The 24,857-nt window shown below is 48.3% G+C and overlaps 1 protein-coding gene across 9 annotated transcripts in view; it reads right to left on the reverse strand.

Annotated features, from left to right (window-relative positions):
- ARHGEF10L (Rho guanine nucleotide exchange factor 10 like) overlaps positions 1 to 24,857 on the reverse strand; it is a 136,244-nt gene that overhangs the window by 35,160 nt on the left and 76,227 nt on the right. For all 9 annotated transcript variants that reach the window (XM_081870778.1, XM_081870777.1, XM_081870776.1 and 6 more), the window contains 4 exons: positions 20,582 to 20,703; positions 14,258 to 14,344; positions 13,329 to 13,549; positions 11,324 to 11,478 (listed from right to left, as the gene is read on the reverse strand). In XM_081870778.1, coding sequence (XP_081726904.1) covers positions 11,324 to 11,478; positions 13,329 to 13,549; positions 14,258 to 14,344; positions 20,582 to 20,703 — 585 coding nt within the window. The remainder of the gene's footprint in view (positions 1 to 11,323; positions 11,479 to 13,328; positions 13,550 to 14,257; positions 14,345 to 20,581; positions 20,704 to 24,857) is intronic.

Consider the following 24,857-nt stretch of genomic DNA (forward strand, 5'->3'; position numbering starts at 1 on the left):
AAAAGCCTGCAAGGAAAGAGAGTCCACCATCTTCCAAAAGAGACCATTCCTCTGTCAAACAACTTTCTCCATCTCCAGATGTTTTGAACTATGATGTCCACCATTCATAGCTGGCTGGGACTGAGGGGTGTTAACAGTCCAAAATGTCTGAAGGGCACCAGGTTGGGGGAGGCTGGCATAGAACCGGTGAGCAAATGCTCCTGCCTTGTGTAAGGAACCTTCAGACATTCGGGTCTCACCATCCAAACACAATGTGTTCTTAGGAAATCCTTGGTTAGGCAGGCATTCACATAGCAAGCGGAAAAATTTACACTGACATTTTCTAACGAGGTCCCAAACAGCAGTGGCGTAGCGTGGGGGTGCAGGGGGGGCGGCCACACCGGTCGCAACATCTGGGGGTTAGGGTTAGGGGGTGCAAATCCACGGGTTAGGGGGCGCAAATTACTTGCCTTGTCCCGGGTACTGACAACCCATGCTACACCACTGCCAAACAGGGAATTTTGACCCTGAAATGATGGAAAAACCACCAGGGAAACTTCTCTGAAACCTCGCAGAAGGCAAACGAGGAAGGGGAAAATGTTCTTTACCTGTCGGATTTCTCCCCCTGCCTTCCTCCCTCCCGCCATGTTTTCTGGTGAAACAGCTGCCGCAGGCCAGCAAAACATACAAAGCAAGCATTGTTTAAGGCTTCTTATTTGTTTACAGTACTACACACGGATCCAGCTGTGCAGATATTTGAATCTGCAATGGTTTGGTTACTAATCCCTCATGTCGGGATAAGTGAATTTCCATATAAGGAGCTTTTGGATAGCGGGACCTGACTGTACATTCCTGCCATGCCGAAAACCAGAGGTTTGTCTGGATAATTCACACCAGAATGTGAACTTTCGAGTCTTGCCCACCACTCAACGCCTCTCAGAAGCTCCTCCGCTCTGCCAGGGATCAATCTTCCCTGCAGGATTGAGCTTAGGGGAAACTGGGCCTGCTAATTGGCTAGCTCTATAAACAACACTGATTGGCTGGCCCTTCTGACATCACATCCTGCAGAGCAGAGCCATTGTGGCCAGTATCCACCAAAAACCTTCTCCTCTGTGAATTTGTCCAATCCTCTTTTAAAGCTATCCATGTTGGTGGCAATCACTGCCTCCTGAAGGAAGGAGGTCCGCAGTTTAACACTGCGCTGCAGAGGGTTGGACTTGATGACCCCTGGGGTCTTTTCCAACACTAAAATTCTATGATTCTCTGTCCTAAATCTCCCAATACCGAGCTTCAACCAATGTCCCCCAGTCCTAGTGTTATGAGAGAGGGAGGGGAAAAAATGTTACTGTGTTTTCTCCATGTTGACTCAGCCACTCGGACCAAACTGGAGTGGGGGCTATACAGAACACTCTATAGCTCTAATTAAGTTTTTTTCCCCACTCCGAAAAAGAGATTCTGATGCTGTAAATCTGAACCTGGTAAAACTTCTCCAGTTACTCAGGGCTGCCTTGGATTTAAACTGAACCTCAGAGGGTCAAAAACAAGTCACGGGCGGCCAAACATATGGGAAATGAGCCTTTTATTTTCCTTCGAAACAGCCCAGCCACTGCCAAGCCCTGTAGAAACAGGCTGCGCGGCTCCTGAATGGGTGTGTGAGTACGTCACAAATAATAAAAAATAAAAAATGAGGAGCTGGAATAGGAAGCACCCTAACAGCAGAGGGGAGAGGCAACGCTGTCCATTTGCCCAAAGCCCCACAACACAGCTCCCTGGGTAAAACCACATGACAGCAGGCTGGGGAGTGAGCTCTCCCCACTGATATGGCAAGCTGAAGGCCAGATCGGTAACTGGCAAAACCACAGGAAGCTCCAACACACACACACCCAGCATCTCACCGCAAATCACACACCAAATGGCACTATTACGTTCCCAGTTATCCACTTCGCATCAACATTTCTCCCCCTCTCAGCGACGCAGAAACCATTTTTCTCTGTGAATTGTAGCTCTTACCAGCTAGACAGAAGCATCGCTATTTTGGACGGGATCTCAGTTATTTCCAGCCAAAAGGAAAACGCTCAGAGGGAAAGTGCTGGAGATGCGTGGCGGGTGGGGTGGGGGTAGGCCTTGAAGTGAAAAAAGGCTTCCCTGGCTGAATACAGATATACAAAACTGTGGTTTTGGACGTACAGAGATACCTGTTCTCTGTGTGCACCCTGCTTTGGTCAGACATGCCACATTGCACAAGGAGTACAGGGTTGGACTAGACGTCCCTTGCCGTCCATTTGAACTCCATGATCATACGAAACCAGGCTTGCTAATTGGTTATCTTCACATATATATATAACACTGATTGGCTGGCCTTTCTGATGTCACAAAGCCACCAACCTGTGCTACCCCAGGGCTATGGAGGGGCTCCCCAGGTTTTCAGATAAGGGGAGGTTCCCAGCCCTACCCGGAGACCTTTTGCATGCAGAGCAGATGCTCTGCCAATAAACTCGCACCCTTCCATAAGTATCAAGTAAGTTTCTAGTCCTCATTGCGCTGAATAAATAAAGGGCTGGTTTAAAATAGGAGTTACCAAGTCAGACTATTGCTCCGTCTTGCTCAGATTGTCTACACTGACGGGAAGCAGCCCTCCAAGCTTTCAGGTGGGAGCGGTCCCTCCCAACCCTCCCTGGGGATGCCAGGCATTGAATAAGGGACCTATGACATGACAAGCATAGGTCTCCCTCTCTATTATGATCTGGACCTAAAAATAAATCAGGATCCTAGTCCTCATGGTTCTGAACCAAATAGGAAGTTTCTGCTGGGGTCAGATCATTGACCCACCTGTACTGGCCAGCAGCAGCTCTTTAAGGTTTAATAGAAATGTAGAGTTGGAAGGGACCCTGGCGGTCATCTAGACCAACCCGCTGCAATGCTGGAATATACAGCTGTCCCATACAGGAATTGAACCTGCAGCCTTGGCATTATCAGCCCCACACTCTAACCAACTGAGCTATCCAGAGTTTCAGACCAGGGATATTCCCAGTCCTGCCTGGCTATGCTCCCAGGAACTGAACCAGGGACCTTCGGCCCACAAAGGCAAATCCTTTCCCATGAGAGCTATCGCCTTTCCGCATTTGTCCTGCCCTTTACCAACGAGAAGCCCACATCGAGCCCGAAGACGAGCCACTCCCCATCAAAGCGAGTGTCAGAGGCAGCTTCCCCATCACTCAAAGGCCAGGGCCACCACAGAGAACGGGTTGACCTCTCCCACCCACAGGATTGCCCTGAGCTTTGGGCGCTGATGATGAGTGACCCTGCTTTGTGCCGGCCTTGAAGGAAAGGCTGCGGGAATGTGGCCCACAGCGGTCTCGAAAGCGGAAGGACGCCGACGGGAAGGGGAAGATCAAAAAACCTGAAAGCGTCAGCCGCCGCTGCCAGCTCTGCTGCAAGGGCAAAGGAGGAGAGACAGGGAAAGCAGAGGGAGCTGTCAAAGGCTGCCCTGCTGTACCAGCACAGCAAACAGCCAGGGGATTCTTAATGGGCTTCGGCGAGGCTCCCCAGTGCCCTGATTCCGGGACGCAGCACAGCTTCAGTCTGTCACCGGCCCCATTTAATGCAATCAAGATGCAGAAAGCTCCTTTGTATTATTCAGCAGATGAAGGAGGATGGAAAGCCGAGGGGGTCTCACACCATTCAGGGGTCTCTCTTGCAGCCCACCCAGATCACATCTCCCCGCAAGCACGCACACATGACATGTCGTGCACATAGAAGGAAGTTTCATATTATCCATTAGTTGACTGGATATGCCACCTTTTCCTCCAGGATTGCTCCAGGTGGCACCCTGTTTAATCCCAACAACAACCCTTTGAGGTAGGTTCCCTAGGTGGCACAATGGGTCAGTGCGTCGGGCTGTTAACGAGGAGTTTGGTGGTTCGGCTGTGGGCAGGATTCCTGCATTGTAGGGAGTTGGGCTAGAGGTCCCTTCAAACTCTACCATTCTATGATACTAGGTTAGAAAGAACAACAAAAGAGGTTTAAAGACACTTTCAAAGGTAAATCTTAAAAAAAATAGTAATATAAAGGTAAAGGGACCCCTGACCATTGGGTCCAGTCATGACCAACTCTGGGGTTGTGGCACTCATCTCGCTTTATTGGCCGAGGGAGCCGGCGTACAGCTTCCGGGTCATGTGGCCAGCATGACTAAGCCGCTTCTGGCGAACCAGAGCAGCGCAAGGAAACGCCGTTTACCTTCCCGCCGGAGCGGTACCTATTTATCTACTTGCACTTTGACGTGCTTTCGAACTGCTAGGTTGGCAGGAGCAGGGACCGAGCAATGGGAGCTCACATAAGCACTGAAAACTGGGAAACACTGGCCTGCAAGCGCTCAAATTGGAGAACAGCCTCTACCAAAGGTGTCATGGACTTTGAAGACACTTGAACTCAGGACGAAAGGGAGAAATGAACTAAGAGGAAGGCACGTTTGGCAAATCATCTCTATGACCAACTCCCATCCGGAAACCTATGTCCCCACCGTGGAAGGACGTGTGGATCCAGAACTGGCCTCCACAGTCACTTAAGACCATATTCGTGGAAGACAATCTTACTAAGCTATGAGTGATCACCAAAGAAAAAGGATTCTAGCTTAGGCTGAGAAAAGGCAGTAACTGCCCCCTGCCCCCAAGTCACTCAGGGAGCTGCTTCATAGCCGAGTGGGGATTTGAACCCTGGTCTCTCCCAAAGCCTAGCCTGACGCTCTAACCACTGCAGCACAACAGGCACACAAAATTCTAGTCACGCCTCTTACCTGATGGAGGCGAGAGAGCAGGTGGCAAAGTTGTGCAGGCACCAGCCTACTTTGCAAAGACAAAATTTACATTTCTTGCTCCACTCACTTTTGCCCCTGGCCCCACCCACCAGGGGGCACGCGGTCCCCAAAAGCTTGCCCGGAAGGGAATACGGCCTTCTGGAGGCCCGTGCACCTGTCCTACAGTATTACCGTATTTTTCACTCCATAAGATGCACCTGACCATAAGACGCATCTAGTTTTTAGAGGAGGAAAGCAAGAAAAAAAAAATCTGAACGAAACAGTGGATTTATGATTTTTGTGGTTCATCCTGTGGCCACAGACATGTGATCTGATGGTGAATTTGGGGTGACCCAATGCAAAGATCCTGAGGATCCATGTGGATCCGTGCACATTTTTGCACCATTGCAGCCCTAGGAAACAGTAGGTGTGTGATTTTTTTGGTGCAGGCTGTAGCCATGGACATCATATCGTATCGTAAAACCTTTATTGGCATCACATACAACATCCAAAACAGATCAATACAGAATTACCACTTCCCCAGTGGCACAAAACATTTGCTAAAAGAAAGGAGGCATTCGCTCCATAAGACACACAGACATTTCCCCTTACTTTTTAGGAAGAAAAAAAGTGCGTCTTATGGAGTGAAAAATACGGTGTTTACCCAACCTCGTAGGATGGTTGGTCCCTCTAAGATTTTATCTTCGGGGGAAGAAGGGGCAGAATTGGAAAGAGCCTCTCTGCCTAATCGGGCCGGGATTAATCTCCCTTTCCCTTCCCACCCCCCACCCCCCACAACCTTTTGAGTCTGTATGTTTTTCAAAGTGATTTATGTCTAACCCCCCCCCACCGCCTCACCCCCCATTCTCCACGTTCCATTAAACACTCGCGATCTGCGCCTCGTTGCCTCCGTTCCGGGGTCGTAAACGGATGTTTTCTCGCGGAGCCTCCGATCTCCACTTGGCAAACGCTTTGCGTTTATTAATTAGCGTCTCATAAGCCGGTTATGGTTTTTAATTAAAGTGTGTCTGCCTGGAAGATGGAGGGGGGAGGGGGGGGAGGAGGGGGGGAAGGTGTCCGGGGGAAGGGGGCGAACGAAAGCTTGCCGTCTCCCAGGCAGATGTGGGTGCAGCCGATCTGCTGCTCACATCTGCAAGGGGGTCGGCGCCACCTCTGTCGGGCAAAGATACCTTGTCGGAGGCGCACCTGTTTTCTCAATAGCTGGGAGGCTGGTGTTTCTCCATGCATTGAAAGGAGTGAGGAAAAAGGAGCAGAAACGGTTTCTGATAGCGCCAGAAGGTGCAATGGCTACCAGCCCTGATGGCTGTTGCTCTGCCTCCGTTAGCCAGAGGCAGTAAATGCCCCCGAAATGCCCACTGCTAGAAATCACAGGTGGCGAGGGTTGCTGTTGAGCTCAGGTGCTGCTTTGTGGCTTCCTATTGAGGCATCTGATTGATCAGCTCTGGAGGGTAGGACTCGGACCAGGGTGGATAAAAATCAATGATTTTTAAAAATAATAATAATCAAAAAAATCAATTTTTAATTTAAATCAGATTTGTTTTTTAATTTAAACTGGATTTTTAAAATAAAATGCTTTTGGAGGGAAAATCTTTCTAAAGGTAGTTTTCTATTTAAGTTACATTATAGTCCAAAGGCTATTCATCAGGAAATAAGGATTTGTTGTAAGTTTTTCATGTGTGCTAAAACTCAGTTTAAGGTGTTTTTTTTAAAAAAAAACAACTTGAACCACATCAGTTAACAAACATGGATACATACGCTGTAATGTTATTACTTTAGTTAAATAAATTGTTTAAACTGTTATTAAGGAAAGGATTGTTTTTCTCCTTCCAATAAAAGCATAGCAGAAAAGCTGTCCAAATATAAATGGTTAACTTATTAAACCTCACAAGAATTTCATAATTATCGGTCTACGTATTTCTAATAGTATAACTAAATCAGTAATTTTTGATATAACTGGAAAAACTACTCTGACAATTTATTATTCCCAAAATGAAACCTTCATCTGGTGAGAAATATTAAGATGATACCAGCAAGAATGAATATTTCTGCTAAGAAAAAATTATTTAAATCAAGTCTTATTGACTAGTGATTTAAATCAAGTCTTACTGACTAGTGATTTAAATCGTGATTTAAATCGATTTGATTTAAATCAAATCTACCCTGACTTGAACCAATGGCTTCAAGTTACAAGGAGATGCCAACTAAACATCGGGAATAACTTTCGGACAGTAAGAGCTGTTCAACAGTGGAGAGAGGTGGTGGACTCTCTCCTTCGCTGGAGGTTTTTAAGCAGAGGTTGGATGGCCATCTGTCATGGATGCTTCAGCTGAGATTCCTGCATTGGAGGGGGTTGGGGGGCAGATAGCCCTTGGGGTCCCAAATCTACATTTCTATGAATCTATGATTCTATGGTGGGACGAGGGTGGCGCTCTGGGTTAAACCACAGAGCCTAGGACTTGCTGATCAGAAGGTCGGCGGTTCGAATCCCCGCAACGGGGTTAGCTCCCATTGCTCGGTCCCTGCTCCTGCCAACCTAGCAGTTCGAAACCACGTCAAAGTGCAAGTAGATAAATAGGTACCACTCTGGCGGGAAGGTAAATGGCGTTTCCGTGCGCTGCTCTGGTTCGCCAGAAGTGGCTTAGTCATTCTGGCCACATGACCTGGAAGCTGTACGCCGGTTCCCTTGTCCAGTAAAGCAAGATGAGCGCCGCAACCACAGAGTCAGCCACGACTGGACCTAACGGTCAGGGGTCCCTTTACCTTTACCTATGATTCTATGATCCTTGGGTTTGAATGAGACAAGGGGACTCATTCAAAAGAACCCAGCCAAATTGGACAGTTGAGCTCACAAATGCAACCAAGCAGATGGCTCCGCAAAGCACAACGTAAGAACCTGGCTGCCGCACTAGGCTAGTGGCCCGTCCTGTTCTCAAAGTGGCCAGCCAGGTGCTCATTATGGGAAAAAACCCAAACAGGACCTGAGTGCAAGAGGAACTCTCCCCTCCTGCAGTTTCCAGCAAGTCGCATTCGGAAGCATCACTGCTTCCAACAGTGGAGGGAGAAGGCAGCTGTCATAGCAGCAGCCTTACTCTCTTTTAAAGCCATTCTATAATAATAATGGGACATGGGTGGCGCTGTGGGTTAAACCACAGAGCCTAGGACTTGCCGATCAGAAGGTTGGGGGTTTGAATCCCTGCGACGGGGTGAGCTCCCATTGCTCAGTCCCTGCTCCTGCCAACCTAGCAGTTTGAAAGCATGTCAAAGTGCAAGTAGATAAATAGGTACCACTCTGGCGGGAAGGTAAACGGGGTTTCCGTGCACTGCTCTGGTTCGCCAGAAGCAGCTTAGTCATGCTGGCTACATGACCTGGAAGCTGTACGCTGGCTCGCTCAGGCAATAAATCGAGATGAGCGCCACAACCCCAGAGTCGGCCACGACTGGACCTAATGGTCAGGGGTCCCCTTTACCTTTATCATAATAATAATTTTTTATTTGTACCCCGCCCATCTGGCTGAGCTACCCCAGCCACTCTGGGCAGCTTCCAACAAAGATTAAAAATACATTAAAATGTCACGCATTAAAAACTTCCCTTCAGATATCTTCTAAATGTCAGGTAGCTGTTTATCTCTTTGACATCTGATGGGAGCGCGTTCCACAGGGCAGTGCCACTACCAAGAATGTCCTCTGCCTGGTTCCCTGTAGCTTTGCTTCTTGCAGTGAGGGAACCGCCAGAAGGCCCTCGGCGCTGGACCTCAGTGTCCGGGCAGAACAATGGGAGTGGAGACGCTCCTTCAGGTATACAGGACCGAGGCCATTTAGGGCTTTAAAGGTCAGCACCAACACTTTGAATTGTGCTCGGAAACGTACTGGGAGCCAATGTACCGTATTTTTCGCTCTATAAGACGCACCAGACCACAAGACTGTGCAGCCTGCATTCGGTCCATAAGACGCACACACATTTCCCCTTACTTTTTAGGAGGGAAAAAGTGAGTCTTATAGAGCAAAAAATACGGTAGGTCTTGCAGGACCGGTGTTATATGGTCTCAGCGGCTTCTCCCAGTCACCAGTCTAGCTGCCGCATTCTGGATTAGTTGTAGTTTCTGGGTCACCTTCAAAGGTAGCCCCATTCCAGCTGACCCATCGCTCTAAATTATCATAGATTCACAGAACTGTAGGGTTGGAAGGGACCAGGGGGTCATCTAGTCCAACCCCATGCAATGCTAAATCTCAGCTAAATCATACATGACAAATGGCCCTGGGGAAGCAGATTCCATTGCTCAGCTTTGCACTGGGTACAGAAGTACCGCCTTTCTGGAGACAGGTTGCTGCAGTGGTTAGAGTGTCGGACTAGGACCTGGGAGATCAGGGTTCAAGTCCCCACTAGGCCATTAAACAGCTCGCTCAATCAGTTGAGGACTAGAGGCTTGATTTGTTTTTAAGGAAAGGTGCATAGCTCAGTAGCAGAGGTATATAAGGCAGCTTCCTAACATCATGTCAAATTCTTGTGAACAACTCCCTATTCACTCCCTAATTACATAGCCCTTTTTAATATGCCCCCGACAACTAAAATCCTCAAACATTTTAGCCTTTCCTCATCGGGGACAGTATTCTAACTCCTTGATCTTTTGAGGGTTGCCTTTTTCTGACAGAGGCCGTGTGTTTTCAGTCTTAAAAAATGGATGATGAAACGCTCTCCGTAAACAAAGACCTCAAAAACAGCAAATCAAAGCGGCTTTGGAGCAAACAAAAGGATGACCCTAACCCGGCATGCAAACACTGAGCGAGACAGAGGCATGCACAGGTGACATTGCCCTGAGCCTGTGACGTCCGACGTGCCTGGTGAAATTAGAGTGAACTGACCCAAACGAGAGAGAGAGAGAGAGAGAGAGAGAGAATATTCTCTGTTCATCAAACATTTACAGGGAATGAGAATTTAAAGCACGCAGCTGAAAGGCTTCAGTGGCCGTAAAACAGCCACCCTCCCTGCCGTCAGAGGGAACTGACAGCGAATCAATAGGAAATTACAGAGCGCTCAAATTGGAGGTTTTGTCTCCAGACCTAAACTTGAATCCCAGACCCTGCATTTTAAAAGCCAATTAGCATAAAGATTTTACTTCATTTTGACGGTGGGTGGGGTTTGGAGTGAAGGTACAGAGGAAGGTTCCCCTCTCCCTGCCCCTACCCCCCCATCTCTTTTGCCATCTGCCAGAAATAAAAATAGATTTTAAATTAATCAAAAAGCACAAATTGCAAGGGAAACTGCTGCATGCTTGAAACGCTGGAGAGCCATCGCTGCCAGTCAGTGCAGACCAGTAATTCCCAAACTTGGGTCGCCAGCTGTTTTTGGACTACAACTCCCATCATCCTTAGCTAGCAGGGATGATGGGAATTGTAGTCCAAAAACAGCTGGAGACCCAGGTTTGGGAAATACTGGTGTAGACAATCCAGAGCTAGATGGACCCTTGGTTGGATTTGGCTTCCTACATTCCTTGTCTGAATCAACCCTTTATTCTATGTACAATGAGGACTAGAAGCTTGCTTTGCTTTGAAGGAGAGGACCAGTCAGATTCCTCCAGGAAGCCCACTGGCAAGGCATGACGGCCACAGCTCCTCTCTCACTGTTGTTCATAAGAAGGAGACTGCTGCCTCGCACCCTGCTCTCACAGGGGCTGAACGCACCTAAGAACCTAGAAATCTAGATAGACTGCCCCTAGACCTGGAGGCTCCATAAGCAGCCTGGTGGATCAAGCCAGTGGCCCACCTAGTCCAGCATCATGGTCTTATGGTAGCCAAGCAGATGCCCCAAGGGGAAGTCCGTAAGCAGGACCCAAACACAAGAGCCCTCTCCCCTCCTGTGGTTTCCTGCGACCGCCATTCAGAAGCATCCTATAACAATGGAGAACCCATAGCTGTCAACTTACAGATTTGAAAATAAGGGATCAGCAGCCAAAATAAGGGATTTTCAGAGCACAGGGATGTTCGACTTCTGAGCCCCTCCGAGCCAAAGGCAGAAAGCCCAGCCAGCAGCCAAACGAAGCCTCAAGCGGTGGTTCCCACAGCGCAGCAACCCAGCAAAGGGGATGCAGCAAGTAAAACCACCGCCACCTCTCCGCTGGGAAGCGCTGAGCAAAGGCGAGTCCCCAGGCAATGCAGCTGATTTGATCGGCACAAGGCATGCAAGCTCCACGCCCCCAGTCGTTCTTAGACTCCTTATTGAGTGAGCAATGCAGCCAAGCAACACAGTTGGAGCCTCCCTCCCCCCTGGCCGGCAGGGAGGGAGGGAGAGGAGCTGCTTCCTTTGAAACCCGGGAAATTTAAGGGACATCATCAATAAGGGACAGCAGCGGGACACGGCGCTGGGATAAGGGACTTTCCTGCCAAATAAGGGACGGTTGACAGCTATGGGGGAACCTGGTAGCCATTGATCGCCTCCTCCTCCTCTGTGAATCTGCCTCGCCCTCTTCTAAAGCCACCCGAGGACCAAGCCAGGGTCTTGCCCAACTCGCTATTTCCACGGGCGCCGATGCTCACCGCTGGTTCTCGCATAAGCAGCCACTGTTCCATCCTGCAGGCCGGCAAAGAGGTAGTCAGGGCTGTGCTTCAAGCAGAGGACCGGCTGGAGCCCCGGGCTCTTGCCTGTCAAGAGGCACTGCGTCCCCATGTCCACACTTCCATAAACCAGGATGCTGGAGGGAGAAAGAGGAGGGCTCTGTTTAGAATGCGGATTGAGGACGGAGATTAACACAGGAAAACTGGGACAGAGCGACCCCTGGTGGATGATCAGGGAGGTGCAGGAGAAGGCCTTGTGTGTGTTTCGCACACACAGTCTTGTAAGTCGAGAAAACCCTGGCGTTCAAATCTCCAACAGCAAACCTGTTAAGAGTTTTAATCTGTGTTGTAATAATGTTATACTTGTAAAATCAAATAAAAATTATTTCAAAAGAGAGAGAGAGAGTTTTAATCTGCTTTTAGTCTATTTGAACCTTTTTGAAAGTCTTAGGTTATTGTTGCAAATTCTTCTTACGGGTAATTTTACTGTTTGGTCCCTTTTGAAAAAACCACACTGGGAGGGTTTTTTTCCACACAGTATAAGATTTTGACAAAATAAATTAATTTTAAAAATTCAATGAGACCGGCTAATGTTAACGATTTTATCATTTGCTTTGGGGGGGGGGGGAGCCCTTTGCAAAAAGCCAAAAATCACTGCCAGCAATGCAATATTAAAGTTTTTCAAAACAAGTGCAATTCATAATCAACTAAAGAATTCTGCCTCCCGCCCCACAAGAAAAACATACAGCCCAACGCAGCCTAAGCAAACTGCCAACAATTTGCCGTGCCATTTCTGCAGCCTGAGTCCCATCACCCTCTCAAGGCTACTGGTGGGTCAGAATGCAGGGAGCCCAACAGCAGATGGCGCTAGAGCAAATGAGAGGCAGAGCCAACTAATGCTCATTTTGTCCCCATCCTCTTCCCTGCTGGCTTGTGCAAGGGGCATCCCTAAGGAGAAAGCTGGCAGGCAAGGTCATACCCTGGTCTGGGTGTAAGTAAGAAGGCAGGGAGGTTGGGGCTGGCTGGGGCTAACGCGTAAGGGCCCCGCTTGCACTAACAGATCAGCCAACACTGAGAAACAAAAGAGAAGTTTATTGGCACAAAAATGGAAGCAAGAAGAACTACTGAGGAAAGAAGAATGGAGGATGAAGTTGATGGACTATGCAGAATTAGATAAATTAACAGGAAGGATTCAAAACCTGCGGGATCAGAGATTCTTAAAGGTAAAGACCATTAGGTCCAGCCGTGGCCGACTCTGGAGCTGTGGCGCTCATCTCGATTTATTGACCGAGAGAGCTGGCATACAGCTTCCGGGTCATGTGGCCAGCATGACTAAGCCGCTTCTGGCGAACCAGAGCAGCACACGGAAACGCCATTTACCTTCCCGCCGGAGCAGTACCTATTTATCTACTTGCACTTTGACATGCTTTCGAACTGCTAGGTGGGCAGGAGCAGGGACCGAGCAACGGGAGCTCACCCCGTCGTAGGGATTCGAACCACCAACCTTCTGATCGGCAAGCCCTAGGCTCTGTGGTTTAACCTACAGCGCCACCCACATCCCTCAGAGAATCTTAGAAAACTGGATTAAATATATGAACTATTTGTAAAGTAATTGTGATGAACAGATTACGCTAGTAGGATTGCAAGAAGTTTTGTAAGGTAGATTATTTGAAATATTGCAAGAAAGACTATGAAGAGAATTATTAGTTAAGGGCAATTAAATGTAATATAGAAATTAAAAAATGCATAATAAGTGATAAGGAACAGAAAATCATCAGATGTGTTGATGGAAGTCTAAAAAGGATTGTATAAAATGAGAAGTTTTGTTGTATGACTGTTGGAACTGATATGTTAAAAAATCAATAAAAATGTATATTTAAAAAAGAAGAGAAACAAAAGAGAAGTCTTCAGGGGCAGAGCCAGCCTGATCGCCTGAAGAAGGCTCCGTTGCGTCTCCCCACCAGAAATCGCACACACACTTCCTCACCTGCCATCCTGTAACCCGAGACAGATCACCGGCTGTGGCGGCAAGGCCTGGTCAGCAGACGTCTCCAAACCATCGGCTCTCTCCTCTTCATTGCTCTCGGGAATGTATTCCGAGCACAGGACCTGGGCGGAAACCGGAAAGGACTTCACAGTGCGGGGTGCTGCCCGGTTCAGGGAAAAGATTTCGACTTGGCCGCCAGCCCCCTCCTGCCCTCCGCCGACCTAGAGGAGTTGAGAAGAAGAGGAAGAGAGAAGGAATTCTCCTAAAGAAGTATTCTTGCAATCGTGGACTCATGGAGTTAGAAGGGACCTCAAGATTTATCCAGTCCATGAAGGACCTTTTGAGGTGGTCCACTCCACCATCAAACAGCTCTTGCCACCCCAAAATTCTTCCTAATATTTATCCTTCCTTGCCATTTGATTCAAGAGCAGCAGAAAACAAGCTGGCTCCATCTTCCATGTGAAAGCCCTTCAGGAATCTGAAGATGGCTCCCACTTCCTTCAACTGGATTTGTCTGCCCTAAATCTCACTGGCTTTATTGGCCGAGGCGTACAGCTTCCGGGTCATGTGGCCAGCATGACCAAGCTGCTTCTGGCGAACCAGAGCAGTGCACGGAAACGCCGTTTACCTTCCCGCCGGAGTGGTACCTATTTATCTACTTGCACTTTGACGTGCTTTCGAACTGGTAGGTTGGCAGGAGCAGGGACCAAACGACGGGAGCTCACCCCGTTGCAGGAATTTGAACCGCCGACCTTCTGATCGACAAGTCCTAGGCTCTGTAGTTTAACTCACAGCGCCACCCGCGTCCCTTATTATACCAAATTGCAGTTGCTGCTGCAAGCATCAGATGATGTCCCCACCCCAAAAAAGCAAAGAGGAGGCTCGTCCCGCAGTCAATGGCAAGCCCCCGCTTCTCCACACAAACTCACCCAGAGATAGCCTTGCGGCAGAGAAGTGCTAACAGCGGAGAAACCCAGCAAGGAAGAATGGACCGGGCTGTGGACGGCAGCACCAAGCTGAATAGAGGATAAAAAAGGGGGGGAACATTTAGGAACACACAAAGTTGCCTTCTTCCGAGTCAGTTCATGGGACCAGCTAGCTTCGTACAGACTAGACTGGGCCTCTAGTCCAGAGTTTCAGGCCAGAGAGCCTTGGAGATGGGACCATGCAATAATAATATTTTTAATAATAACAACAACAAGAATCAAATAAAGGCTGAATGAATGAATAATACTGAACTACATGGTCCAGGGCATAAGGCATCCTACGATTATGTACTGCTCAGAGCTCACAAAGGAAATTCTAAATAATAACAGTAATAATACAGCCGTACCTTGATTCTCGAACATAATCCATTCTGGAAGCCCGTTCGATTTCTGAAAATGTTTGAAAACCAAGGCGCGGCTTCCAATTGGCTGCAGGAGCTTCTTGCACTCAATCGGAAGCCATAGAAACCGTGTCGGATGTTCAGCTTCCAAAAAACGGTCACAAACTGGAACACTCACTTCCAGGTTTGCGACGTTCGGGAACCAAAATGTTCAAGAACTAAGCTGCTCGAAAACCAAGGTGCCATTGTAATACTGATGATGATGATGATGACGATGATGATGATGATGTTATTTGTACCCAGCCCATCTGAGTATATTACCCCAACCATTCTGGGTGGTTTCCAAAATATATAAAAATATAGTAAGACATTCAACATTAAAAGTCCCTATACAGAGCTGCCTTCAGATGTCTTCTAAAGGTTGTCTAGTTACTGATCTTGACATCCAATGGGAGGGTGTTCCACAGGATTAATAATAATAAATGATAATTTATTCAGGATTAGTTCCAACTAACAACAACAACAAAAACATGTTGTTTATACCCCACCCAACTCTGGGATTTCCCAACAGAATATTAAAAACACAATAAAACATCAAACATTAAAAACTTCCCTAAACAGGGCTGCCTTCAGATGTCTTCTAAATGTCAGGTAGTTGTTTATTTCCTTGACATCTGATGGGAGGGTGTTCCACAGGGCGGGTGCCACTACCAAGAAGGCCCTCAGCCTAGTTCCCTATTACCTCACTTCTCGCAGTGAAGCTGGACCTCAGTGTCTGGGCTGAACAATGAGGGTGGAGACGCTCCTTCAGGTATACTGGGCCAAGGCCGTTTAGGGCTTTCAAGGTCAGCACCAACACTTTGTATTGTGCTCGGAAATGTACTGGGAGCCAATGTAGGTCTTTCAGGACCGGTGTTATATGTTCTCGGCAGCCGCTCCCAGTCACCAGTCTAGCTGCCACATTCTGGATTAATTGCAGTTTCCGATTCAGCTTCAAAGGTAGCCCCACGTAGAGCGCATTGCAGTAGTCCAAGCAGGAGATAACTGTTCAGGGAAGTGTTTAATGTGTGACATTTTAATGTATTTTTAATCTTTGTTGGAATCTGCCCAGAGTGGCTGGGGAAATCTAGCCAGATGGGCGGGGTACAAATAATAAATTATTATTATTATTATTATTATTATTATTATTATTATTATTACTATTAAGCATGCACCACTCTGTTGAGAGAGTCTGCTGGCAGGTAGGGCCACCCTGGACACAGAATTAACCTGCGCCTCCATGGACAGCTGTGAGTCCAAAATGACTCCCAGGCTGTGCACCTAGTCCTTCAGGGGCACAGTTACCCCATTCAGGGACAGGGAGTCCTCCACACCAGCCTGTCCCATCCCCCAAAAAACAGTACTTCTCTTGTCAGGATTCAACCTCAATTTGTTAGCCGCCATCCATCCTCCAACCGCCTCCAGACTCTTACCATTCGATTTAGACCAGACACAAGCAAACTTGGCCCTCCAGATGTTTTGGGACTACAATTCCCATCATCCCTGACCACTGGTCCTGTTAGCTAGGGATCATGGGAGTTGTGGTCCCAAAACATCTGGTGGGCCGACTTTGCCTACGCCTGGATTAGACTATGAAATAGCTAAGCTTTGCAGCGAGAGCTAAGCTCCGCCATGGGGCGCATGAGTCAATTTCCCCTCAACCTAGAAAGAAGGGGGGGATCCAAAACTTTCCATGTCCCCCCCGAAAAAGAGCACAGCTGTCTTTCACCAGAGGTGAAATGCAGGGATCCCTTTGAAACCAAAGGACACACTTTACACTGTTTTTTTTTAAAGGCCCCCTAAGCTGTCCCAGATCCTCTAGGGTACAGGAGGAAAGGACATGTTGGAGTCAAAGGAGCTTTGTGGATTAATCATAATATATGTATCCAGACGCCATGCCTCCCCCCCCCCCCCCCCGTTCCAGCTGCTTGCCTTCATCATTTTTTTTTTTCCCGAGCCGGGTGGTTGCATTGAAACCATAGATCATCAAAAGAAGTAAAATCTGAAGCCAGCCTGATGGAATAAAGCTTTGGCAAAGAAAGAGAAGCGTTGCGGGTGGGGGAAGATGACTCTTCGCCGTCCCCGGAGGAAATCTCGCCGGCATTTGGTCTAATTAGACAAAACGGCAGCCAGGCCTTCAGGAGAGAGAGAACACACACAAAACCACAAATACACACACACAGAGAGAAACCACCACTGACACATACACACAGCTGTTCCTTCTAGAACTGGAGGGGTGGGGTCAAGATGGATGCAGCCAGTGGCCAGGAAACTTCTGCATTCGCCGCTAATTGGATTTTTTGGGGGGGAGGGGGGTGGCATTGAGAAGCCCTCTGCAGCGCTAACGATGGGAAGTAGATTTCCTCCGGTTCTTAAAAGTGGAAAGGATTGCTTTACTGGATGCAAGGAGAGCAGGTGGTTCCGGAGCAGAGCCCATGTTTTGAACAAAAACAAGGTCCCAGGTTCAAATCCTGAAGGCAGCATCTGGGGGGAGGACCCAAACCGGCGGGTTCAAACGATGGGAAAGGAGTTCGATTAAACATTAGGAATAATTTTCTGAGAGCAAGAGCTGTTTGATGGTGGGAAAGACTCTCTCGGAAGGTGGTGGTGTCTCCTTCAGTGCAGGTGTCTAAGCAGATGCTGGGTGGCCACTTGTCTGGGATTCTTCAGCACTGCAGGGGGTTGGGCTGGATGACCTTTGGGTACCACTTCGAACTCTACAATTCTGATTCTATCTCCAGGTAGGGCAGAGAGAGAGAGAGAGAGAGAGAGAGAGAGAGAGAGAGAGAGACACCCTGCCTGGAACTCCGGAAGGGTTCACTCTGCCAGGCGCCATAGGAAAGGATTGCTTGACGGCATAGGAAACGGAGGAAGCTGCCTTCTACGGAGTCAGACCCTTGCTCCATCTAGCTCCATATTGCCTGCACTGACCGGCAGCGATGGCTCGCCAGGGTTTCAGGCAAGGAGCTGTTTCCCAGCCCTGCCTGGAGACGCCGCCAGTGGGGATGGAGCCTGGGGCCTTCTGCATGCCAAGCATGCCTCGAAAGATTCCATCAACGGCGTCTCTGGAAAATTTTACACATCACTTGGGAAGACAGGCAAACTAAAACCAGTGTACTGGAAGAAGCAAAGATCACCAGTGTGGAAGCAATGATTCTTCAACATCAACTTGGTTGGTCTGGTCATGTTGTTTGGATGCCTGATTGTCGTCTTCCAAAGCAACTGCTCTATTCCCAACTTAAGAATGGAACGCGTGATGCTGGTGGTCAACAAAAGAGATTTAAAGACTCTCTCAAGGCAAATCTAAAAAATCCTTCCAGTAGCACCTTAGAGACCAACTAAGTTTGTTATGGGGAGGCGGGTGGCGCTGTGGGTTAAACCACAGAGCCTAGGGCTTGCCGATCAGAAGGTTGGCGGTTCGAATCCCCGTGACGGGGTGAGCTCCGGTTGCTCGGTCCCTGCTCCTGCCAACCCAGCAGTTCAAAAGCACGTCAAAGCGCAAGTAGATAAATAGGTACCACTCTGGCGGGAACGTAAACGGCATTTCCGTGTGTTGCTCTGGTTCGCCAGAAGGGCTTAGTCATGCTGGCCACATGACCCGGAAGCTGTACGGCGGCTCCCTCGGCCAATAAAGCGAGATGAGCGCTGCAAACCCAGAGGAGTCCGTGTCTGGACCTAATGGGTCAGGGGTCCCTTTACCTTTACCTAAGTTTGTTATTGGTATGAGCTTTCGTGTGCATGCACACTTATTCAGATACACTGAAACAAAAGTCACCAGACCCTTATATATAGTGAGAGGGTGGGGAGGGGTATTATAGCTTTATTAGAATAGCTCTCTCCATGGTTTAAAGTTTTGTAATAAGCTGTAAACTTAAAACCATGGAGAGACCTGGTCTGCATAGAGACCTTGGATTCTTATCTCATTATACATGACAAATGGCCATCTCATCCCTTGCTTTTTCCTGTAAGACCAACTGAAGTCGTTAACAGCCGTCAACAGGTTTACCACACCTATCAGCCAATCACCCATTCCCACCACCCTTCTGAGTAATACCCCTCCCCACCCTCTCACTATATATAAGGGTCTGGTGACTCCTGTTTCAGTGTATCCAAAGAAGTGTGCACACACATGAAAGCTCATACCAATAACAAACTTAGTTTGTCTCTAAAGTGCTACTCGAAGGAATTTTGTTTGTTTGTTTCGACTACGGCAGACCAACACGGCTAGCTATCTATATCTAGAACTAAAAAAAAAAAAAAAAGTAATATAAACACCGACAACTGGGAAACACTGCGAGGGCTCCAATTGGAAAACAGCCTTTAGCAAAGGTGTCATGGGCTTTGAAGACGCTCAGACTCAGGACGAAAGGGAGAAATGTGCTAAGAGGAAGGCACACTTGGCAAATCCACACCGTGATCAGCTCCCATCCGGAAACCAATGTCCCCACTGTGGAAGGACGTGTGGATCCAGAATTGGCCTCCATAGTCACTTACGGACTCACTGTTAAAACTGTGTTTATGAAAGACAATCTTACTGGGCTATGAGGGATCGCCAGAGAAGCAGCATGCCAGGCAAAACCTGTATCGCTGAGCTATGAGACAGGGTGGTTCAGGGGCCGAGCGCCTGCTCTGCTTGCATGTCCAATCCCTGCTGGCAGCATCTTCACAGATAGCGCTGGGGCCCAAGGATCTGACTCAGATAAGGAAGCACCCTATTTAAACTCAGAGGACTTGTTTTATTTTAAGAGGAAGGAGCATAGCTCAGTGGTCCTTGATCCGTGCCTGAAACCCTGGGGACCAAAGGTCTGACTCTGTAGAAGATTCCTTCCTATCTTTTTGTTCAACTCAGCCTTTGATCCAGAACCGTGAGGACTAGAAACTCACTTTATATTTAGGGAGCAGCAGTAGCTTTGTAGGTCCGTATAGTTAAAGCTATGGTTTTCCCAGTAGTGATGTATGGAAGTGAGAGCTGGACCATAAAGAAGGCTGATCGCCGAAGAATTGATGCTTTTGAATTATGGTGCTGGAGGAGACTCTTGAGAGTCCCATGGACTGCAAGAAGATCAAACCGATCCATTCTGAAGGAAATCAGCCCTGAGTGCTCACTGGAAGGACAGATCCTGAAGCTGAGGCTCCAATACTTTGGCCACCTCATGAGAAGAGAAGACTCCCTGGAAAAGACCCTGATGTTGGGAAAGATGGAGGGCACAAGGAGAAGGGGACGACAGAGGATGAGATGATTGGACAGGGTTCTTGAAACTATGAACATGAGTTTGACCAAACTGTGAGAGGCAGTGGAAGACAGGAGTGCCTGACGGGCTCTGGTCCATGGGGTCATGAAGAGTCAGACACGACTAAAGGACTAAACAACAACAACAAGTAGCTTCTAGGGCCAGGCAGTATCTGGTTTTCAACCAGCTAAAACTTTGTGATACACCAGTATATCACAATGTCTGAAATAAGGATGGAGCTCTGTACAATAGAGGCATGGGCTGGCTTCATGGTTTCCCCCATATTGTGATTTTTGCAGAGGATAAAAACACAAATCATGATTCGCAATATATTGCCGGGTCAAAAATTATGAAACCACTATTACAATATGCACTTCAGACCAGTATGGGGGATATATCGAGATATCGCTCAGCCCTAGTAGCTTAGTGGCTGAGTTCTTGCTCTGCATCCAAAACTCCCCTAGCAGCATCTCTAGCTAGGAGTGGGAATCTTCCTTGCCCGAAATCCTTGGCAGCCGCTGGAAGCCAGTACAGACAGCACTGTGCTTGGATGAACCAGGAGACTAAACCAGCAGAGGGCAGCCATTTAACCCATACTTCTTCTGGCCCATCTTGTCCTTTGGGCCCCTTCAGGGCAGGGTGTGGGTCTGTCTTACCTGAAGGTCCAGAGCTCTGGAAGAGAAGGCAGGCATGCGGGAGACCAAAATGGGGCACCAGAAGGGGGCTTTGCACTTCTTGTCCTCTTCTGGGCACAGCCAGCCAGGCTGGTTTTCCTCGCCTGCAAGAGAAGAGAAGGAATCTGAGTCACGCATCCTTCTGGGCTCAGGAGAAACAGCCACCGGTGAAGCCATCCGTGTGGGAGACAATAGAGGGGTTTGAAATGGATGAGCCTTAGGATTGCTCCCAACTCATCAATCCTACAGTTTGGGAACAAACAGAGGGGATGGTGCAGAAACGTAGGAAGACAGGAAGCTGCCTTATTATCAAGTCAGAACAGCGCTCAATCTAGCCCAGTGCTGTCTTACACTGACTGGCAGCAGCTCTCCAGGGTTTCAGCCAGCAAGTATCTCCCATCCCTACCTGGGATTGAACCTCAGTTTTTCCTTAAAAAAAATAAACTAGATATATCGTGATGTCTAGCTGGTGATATATCACGATGTTGAAAACCAGATATCACCCAGCCCAGTGTTCACTTCTACATGGTTCCATCCTTATTTCAGACATATACCACGATATAGTGATATATCACGATATATTGGTATGTCGCAATGTTTGGCTGGTGATATATCATGAAGCTGAAAAACAGCTCCATCCTTATTTCACAAGGATATATCTCTATGTTGAAAACCAAATATCACCCAGCCCTAGTATTCACCTCTACATAGTTCCATCCTTTTTTCAGACACCATGGTATTTTGGTACATTCCAATGTTTAGCTGGTGGTATATTGCAATGTTGAAAACCAGGTATCACCTGGCCCTAGCTGGCAGGGACAGTGGGCTCACAAAACGTGGGCAGATTTTACGTATGTGATCACGGTTTTGAATGGGGTGCTGAAAAATAAATACATTTTTTTTAAGGGTGTGAGAGAGCCTTGCCTATAGGGCTCTGGAGCAGGGGTCAGCAAACTTTTTCAGCAGGGGGCTGGTCCACTGTCCCTCAGACCTTGTGGGGGGCCGGACTATATTTTGAAGGGGGAAAAAAATGAACAAATTCCTATGCCCCACAAATAACCCAGTGATGCATTTTAAATAAAAGCACACATTTTTCTGATGTAAAAACACCAGGCAAGTCCCACAAATAACCCAGAGATGCATTTGAAATACCGTGGTACCTCAGGTTAAGTACTTAATTCATTCTGGAGGTCAATTCTTAACCTGAAACTGTTCTTAATCTGAAGCACCACTTTAGCTAATGGGGCCTCCTGCTGCTGCCATGCCGCCGGAGTACGATTTCTGTTCTCATCCTGAAGCAAAGTTCTTAACCCGAGGTAATTTTTCTCGGTTAGCGGAGTCTGTAACCTGAAGCGTATGCAACCTGAAGCGTATGTAACCCGAGGTACCACTGTAAAAGGACACATTCTACTCATGTAAAAATACGCTGATTTCCAGACCATTCACAGGCCAGATTTAGAAGGTGATTGGGCCAGATCCGCCCCCCCCCCCGGGCCTTAGCTTCCCTACCCATGCTCTGGAGACTTGCGGGAGTTTCCCAGGACCATTCTGTAACCCACACATGAGCATCCCAGAGCCCGGCAAGCAAGACAGAGGGCAAGCTCTACTCATTGTGCCAACTTTGGACAGCAAGGGATTGTCACACAGAAGGTGGAATCAGGGGCCATTCTGAGTGTTCTCAACCTGCGGGTCCCTAGATGTTGTTGGACTACAACTCCCATCATCCCTGAGCTCTGGCCTTGCTAGCTAGGGGTGATGGGAGTTGTAGTTCAACAACATCAGGGGCCCCACAGGTGGTTTTGTCTCTCCACAGGATCCCCCGGAATGTCCTACTTTACAACAAATCTGTACCCCAAAGCACAATGATGGGGTTTGGGGGGGGCAGGGAGGATAGATGCCAAATTAAAGGTCTGAAGTCTCCTTGTGGGGACACCTTTGTTTGCACGCTGAAAACCTGCAGAGGTCCTTCCCCCCACTGCTCTCTCCCTTCAAGAGGTATTAAAGCAGAGGTTGGAAGGCCATATGTCATGGATGCTTTAGTTGTGATTGCGTGGACAGGCGGAGTCCCCAGATCCCGAGTGGTCCCCCCCGTCATGTGGAATAACGACTCTAGACAACATGCTATGGGATTAAATTGGCCACAACTTTATTAAATTTCAAATGTGGGTAGACCTTGGCTCAGGCATTGGGCGTTCTCCCTCCCTAGTCCCCAGCCGGGGACCTAGGGAGCATCAGGGTTATCCAATGTGGGGGGGGGATGGGCCGGCTCTGGAGAACATATGTTCAAGCAGAGATAGCCGCCCCCGTTACGCCGCCGCAGGGGAGAGCAATGACGACCTTTCGGTGTACGGCCAAAGCCTCCCTTCAAAAACCCCTTTAATGGGGAACCCTGGTATCGCCGCCGCAAAGAGGAAGATGGACTAAAGGATTCCGCCCAAGGCCTGATACCGCCAAAGTTGTGACGTTTTGCTACGGGAAAGGCGAAACCTGCCAATGCAGGGAAATTCCTTTCCGGCCCTTTAACAGCGACCTTATCGTAGCAGCGCCCGCATACCTGTGGAGACAGGTTAACCTGCAAAACCTATGAAGAAAGGTTAACCTGCAAAAGAAGACATTAACTGAGGGTGGGTAGGGTGGGAGAAGCTCTGGAGCCAAGTGAGGATTACCAATTAAGATCCACCCTCTATTGTGTGGGCAGGTAATCCCTCCCCTTACCTGGCCTGGTTTCCCTGGCAACGCTTCCCCCAGGTGGGATTGGACAACTCACTGGGGTAGGCGGGGACCTCCAGGTATCCCACCTGAGGGAAGGCAAAGCCTATGCTGATGGGGCCACTCCATATCCAGGGCTGCACGCGTCCACGCAAAAGGCGCCCCCCGTTTTAAGTGGGGAGCGGTCATTCCTGCATTGCAAGAGCTTGGGATAGATGACTCTTGAGGTCCCTTTGAACTCTACAATTCTAGGATCCTAAGGCAAATAGAAGGGGAAGACATGGAGACAGTGAGAGATTTTACTTTCTTGGGCTCCATGATCACTGCAGATGGTGACAGCAGTCACGAAATTAAAAGACGCCTGCTTCTTGGGAGAAAAGCAATGACAAACCTACACAGAATCTTAAAAAGCAGAGATATCACCTTGCTGACAAAGGTCCGTATAGTTAAAGCTGGACCATAAAGAAGGCTGGTCGCTGAAGAATTGATGCTTTTGAATTATGGTGCTGGAGGAGACTCTTGAGAGTCCCATGGACTGCAAGAAGATCAAGCCTATCCATTCTGAAGGAAATCAGCCCTGACTGCTCACTGGAAGGACAGATTCTGAAGCTGTAGCTCCAATACTTTGGCCACCTCATGAGAAGAGAAGACTCCCTGGAAAAGACCCTGATGTTGGGAAAGATGGAGGGCACAAGGAGAAGGGGACGACAGAGGACGAGACGGTTGGACAGTGTTCTCGAAGCTACCAGCATGATTTTGACCAAACTGCGGGAGGCAGTGGAAGACAGGAGTGCCTGGCGTGCTCTGGTCCATGGGGTCACAAAGAGTTAGACACGACTAAACGACTAAACAACAACAAAAGGCAGCACTCTCTGCATTACCCTCAGCAGCTATGGGGGAAAGAAAAGCAACAGCAAGAAAATAAATTCAACGCTCCTCCACGTTTAAAAAAGAAACACACACACACACATCTTATTTTTAAGTGGAGACTGCAGTCATTTCCCCCCAGGCGCTTCAGATTAAAATAGGCCAACAAACTGCTTTTATATATATATAAAACCAAGGAAATCATATCATCAGTGCCTGCAGGAAGACGGGAATTCAAATAAGCTTTTCAAATGAATTTCTCTCTCTTTGCCGCCCCCCCCCCAGCCAAACCTTTCTCTCTTCCATTTAAAAATAAGGCGAGGAGGAGAGAGACTTTCTTGCTGCAGCAGTTTTGCTCGAGTTCAATAGGGAACGGTGATAAGAGCATCCTGAGGGAGCTCGGAGGAAGCTGGAACGCAAAAAGGAGACTTTTGAGGGCGCCCGAAACTCTTCGCTGCTCTTTTCCCTCCGGTTAATGAGGAGATTAAAGGGCAGGAGGTGCTCAGAGCGGCTGCTCGGAAGGACGACCTTGCAATGTCACTCGTCTTTGGGTTGGGGCTATTTTTCCTCCTTCCTTCTGTGATGGGACCTGCTCTGTTTCAGGCACTTAAGAGATGTCACCCATCCCTGTTTAGGGAAGTTTTTAATGACTGATTTATTAATGTATTTTTAACCTTCTGTT

Source organism: Podarcis erhardii, assembly GCF_964252035.2.
Source record: "Podarcis erhardii genome assembly, chromosome: 7".
NCBI lineage: Eukaryota > Metazoa > Chordata > Lepidosauria > Squamata > Lacertidae > Podarcis > Podarcis erhardii.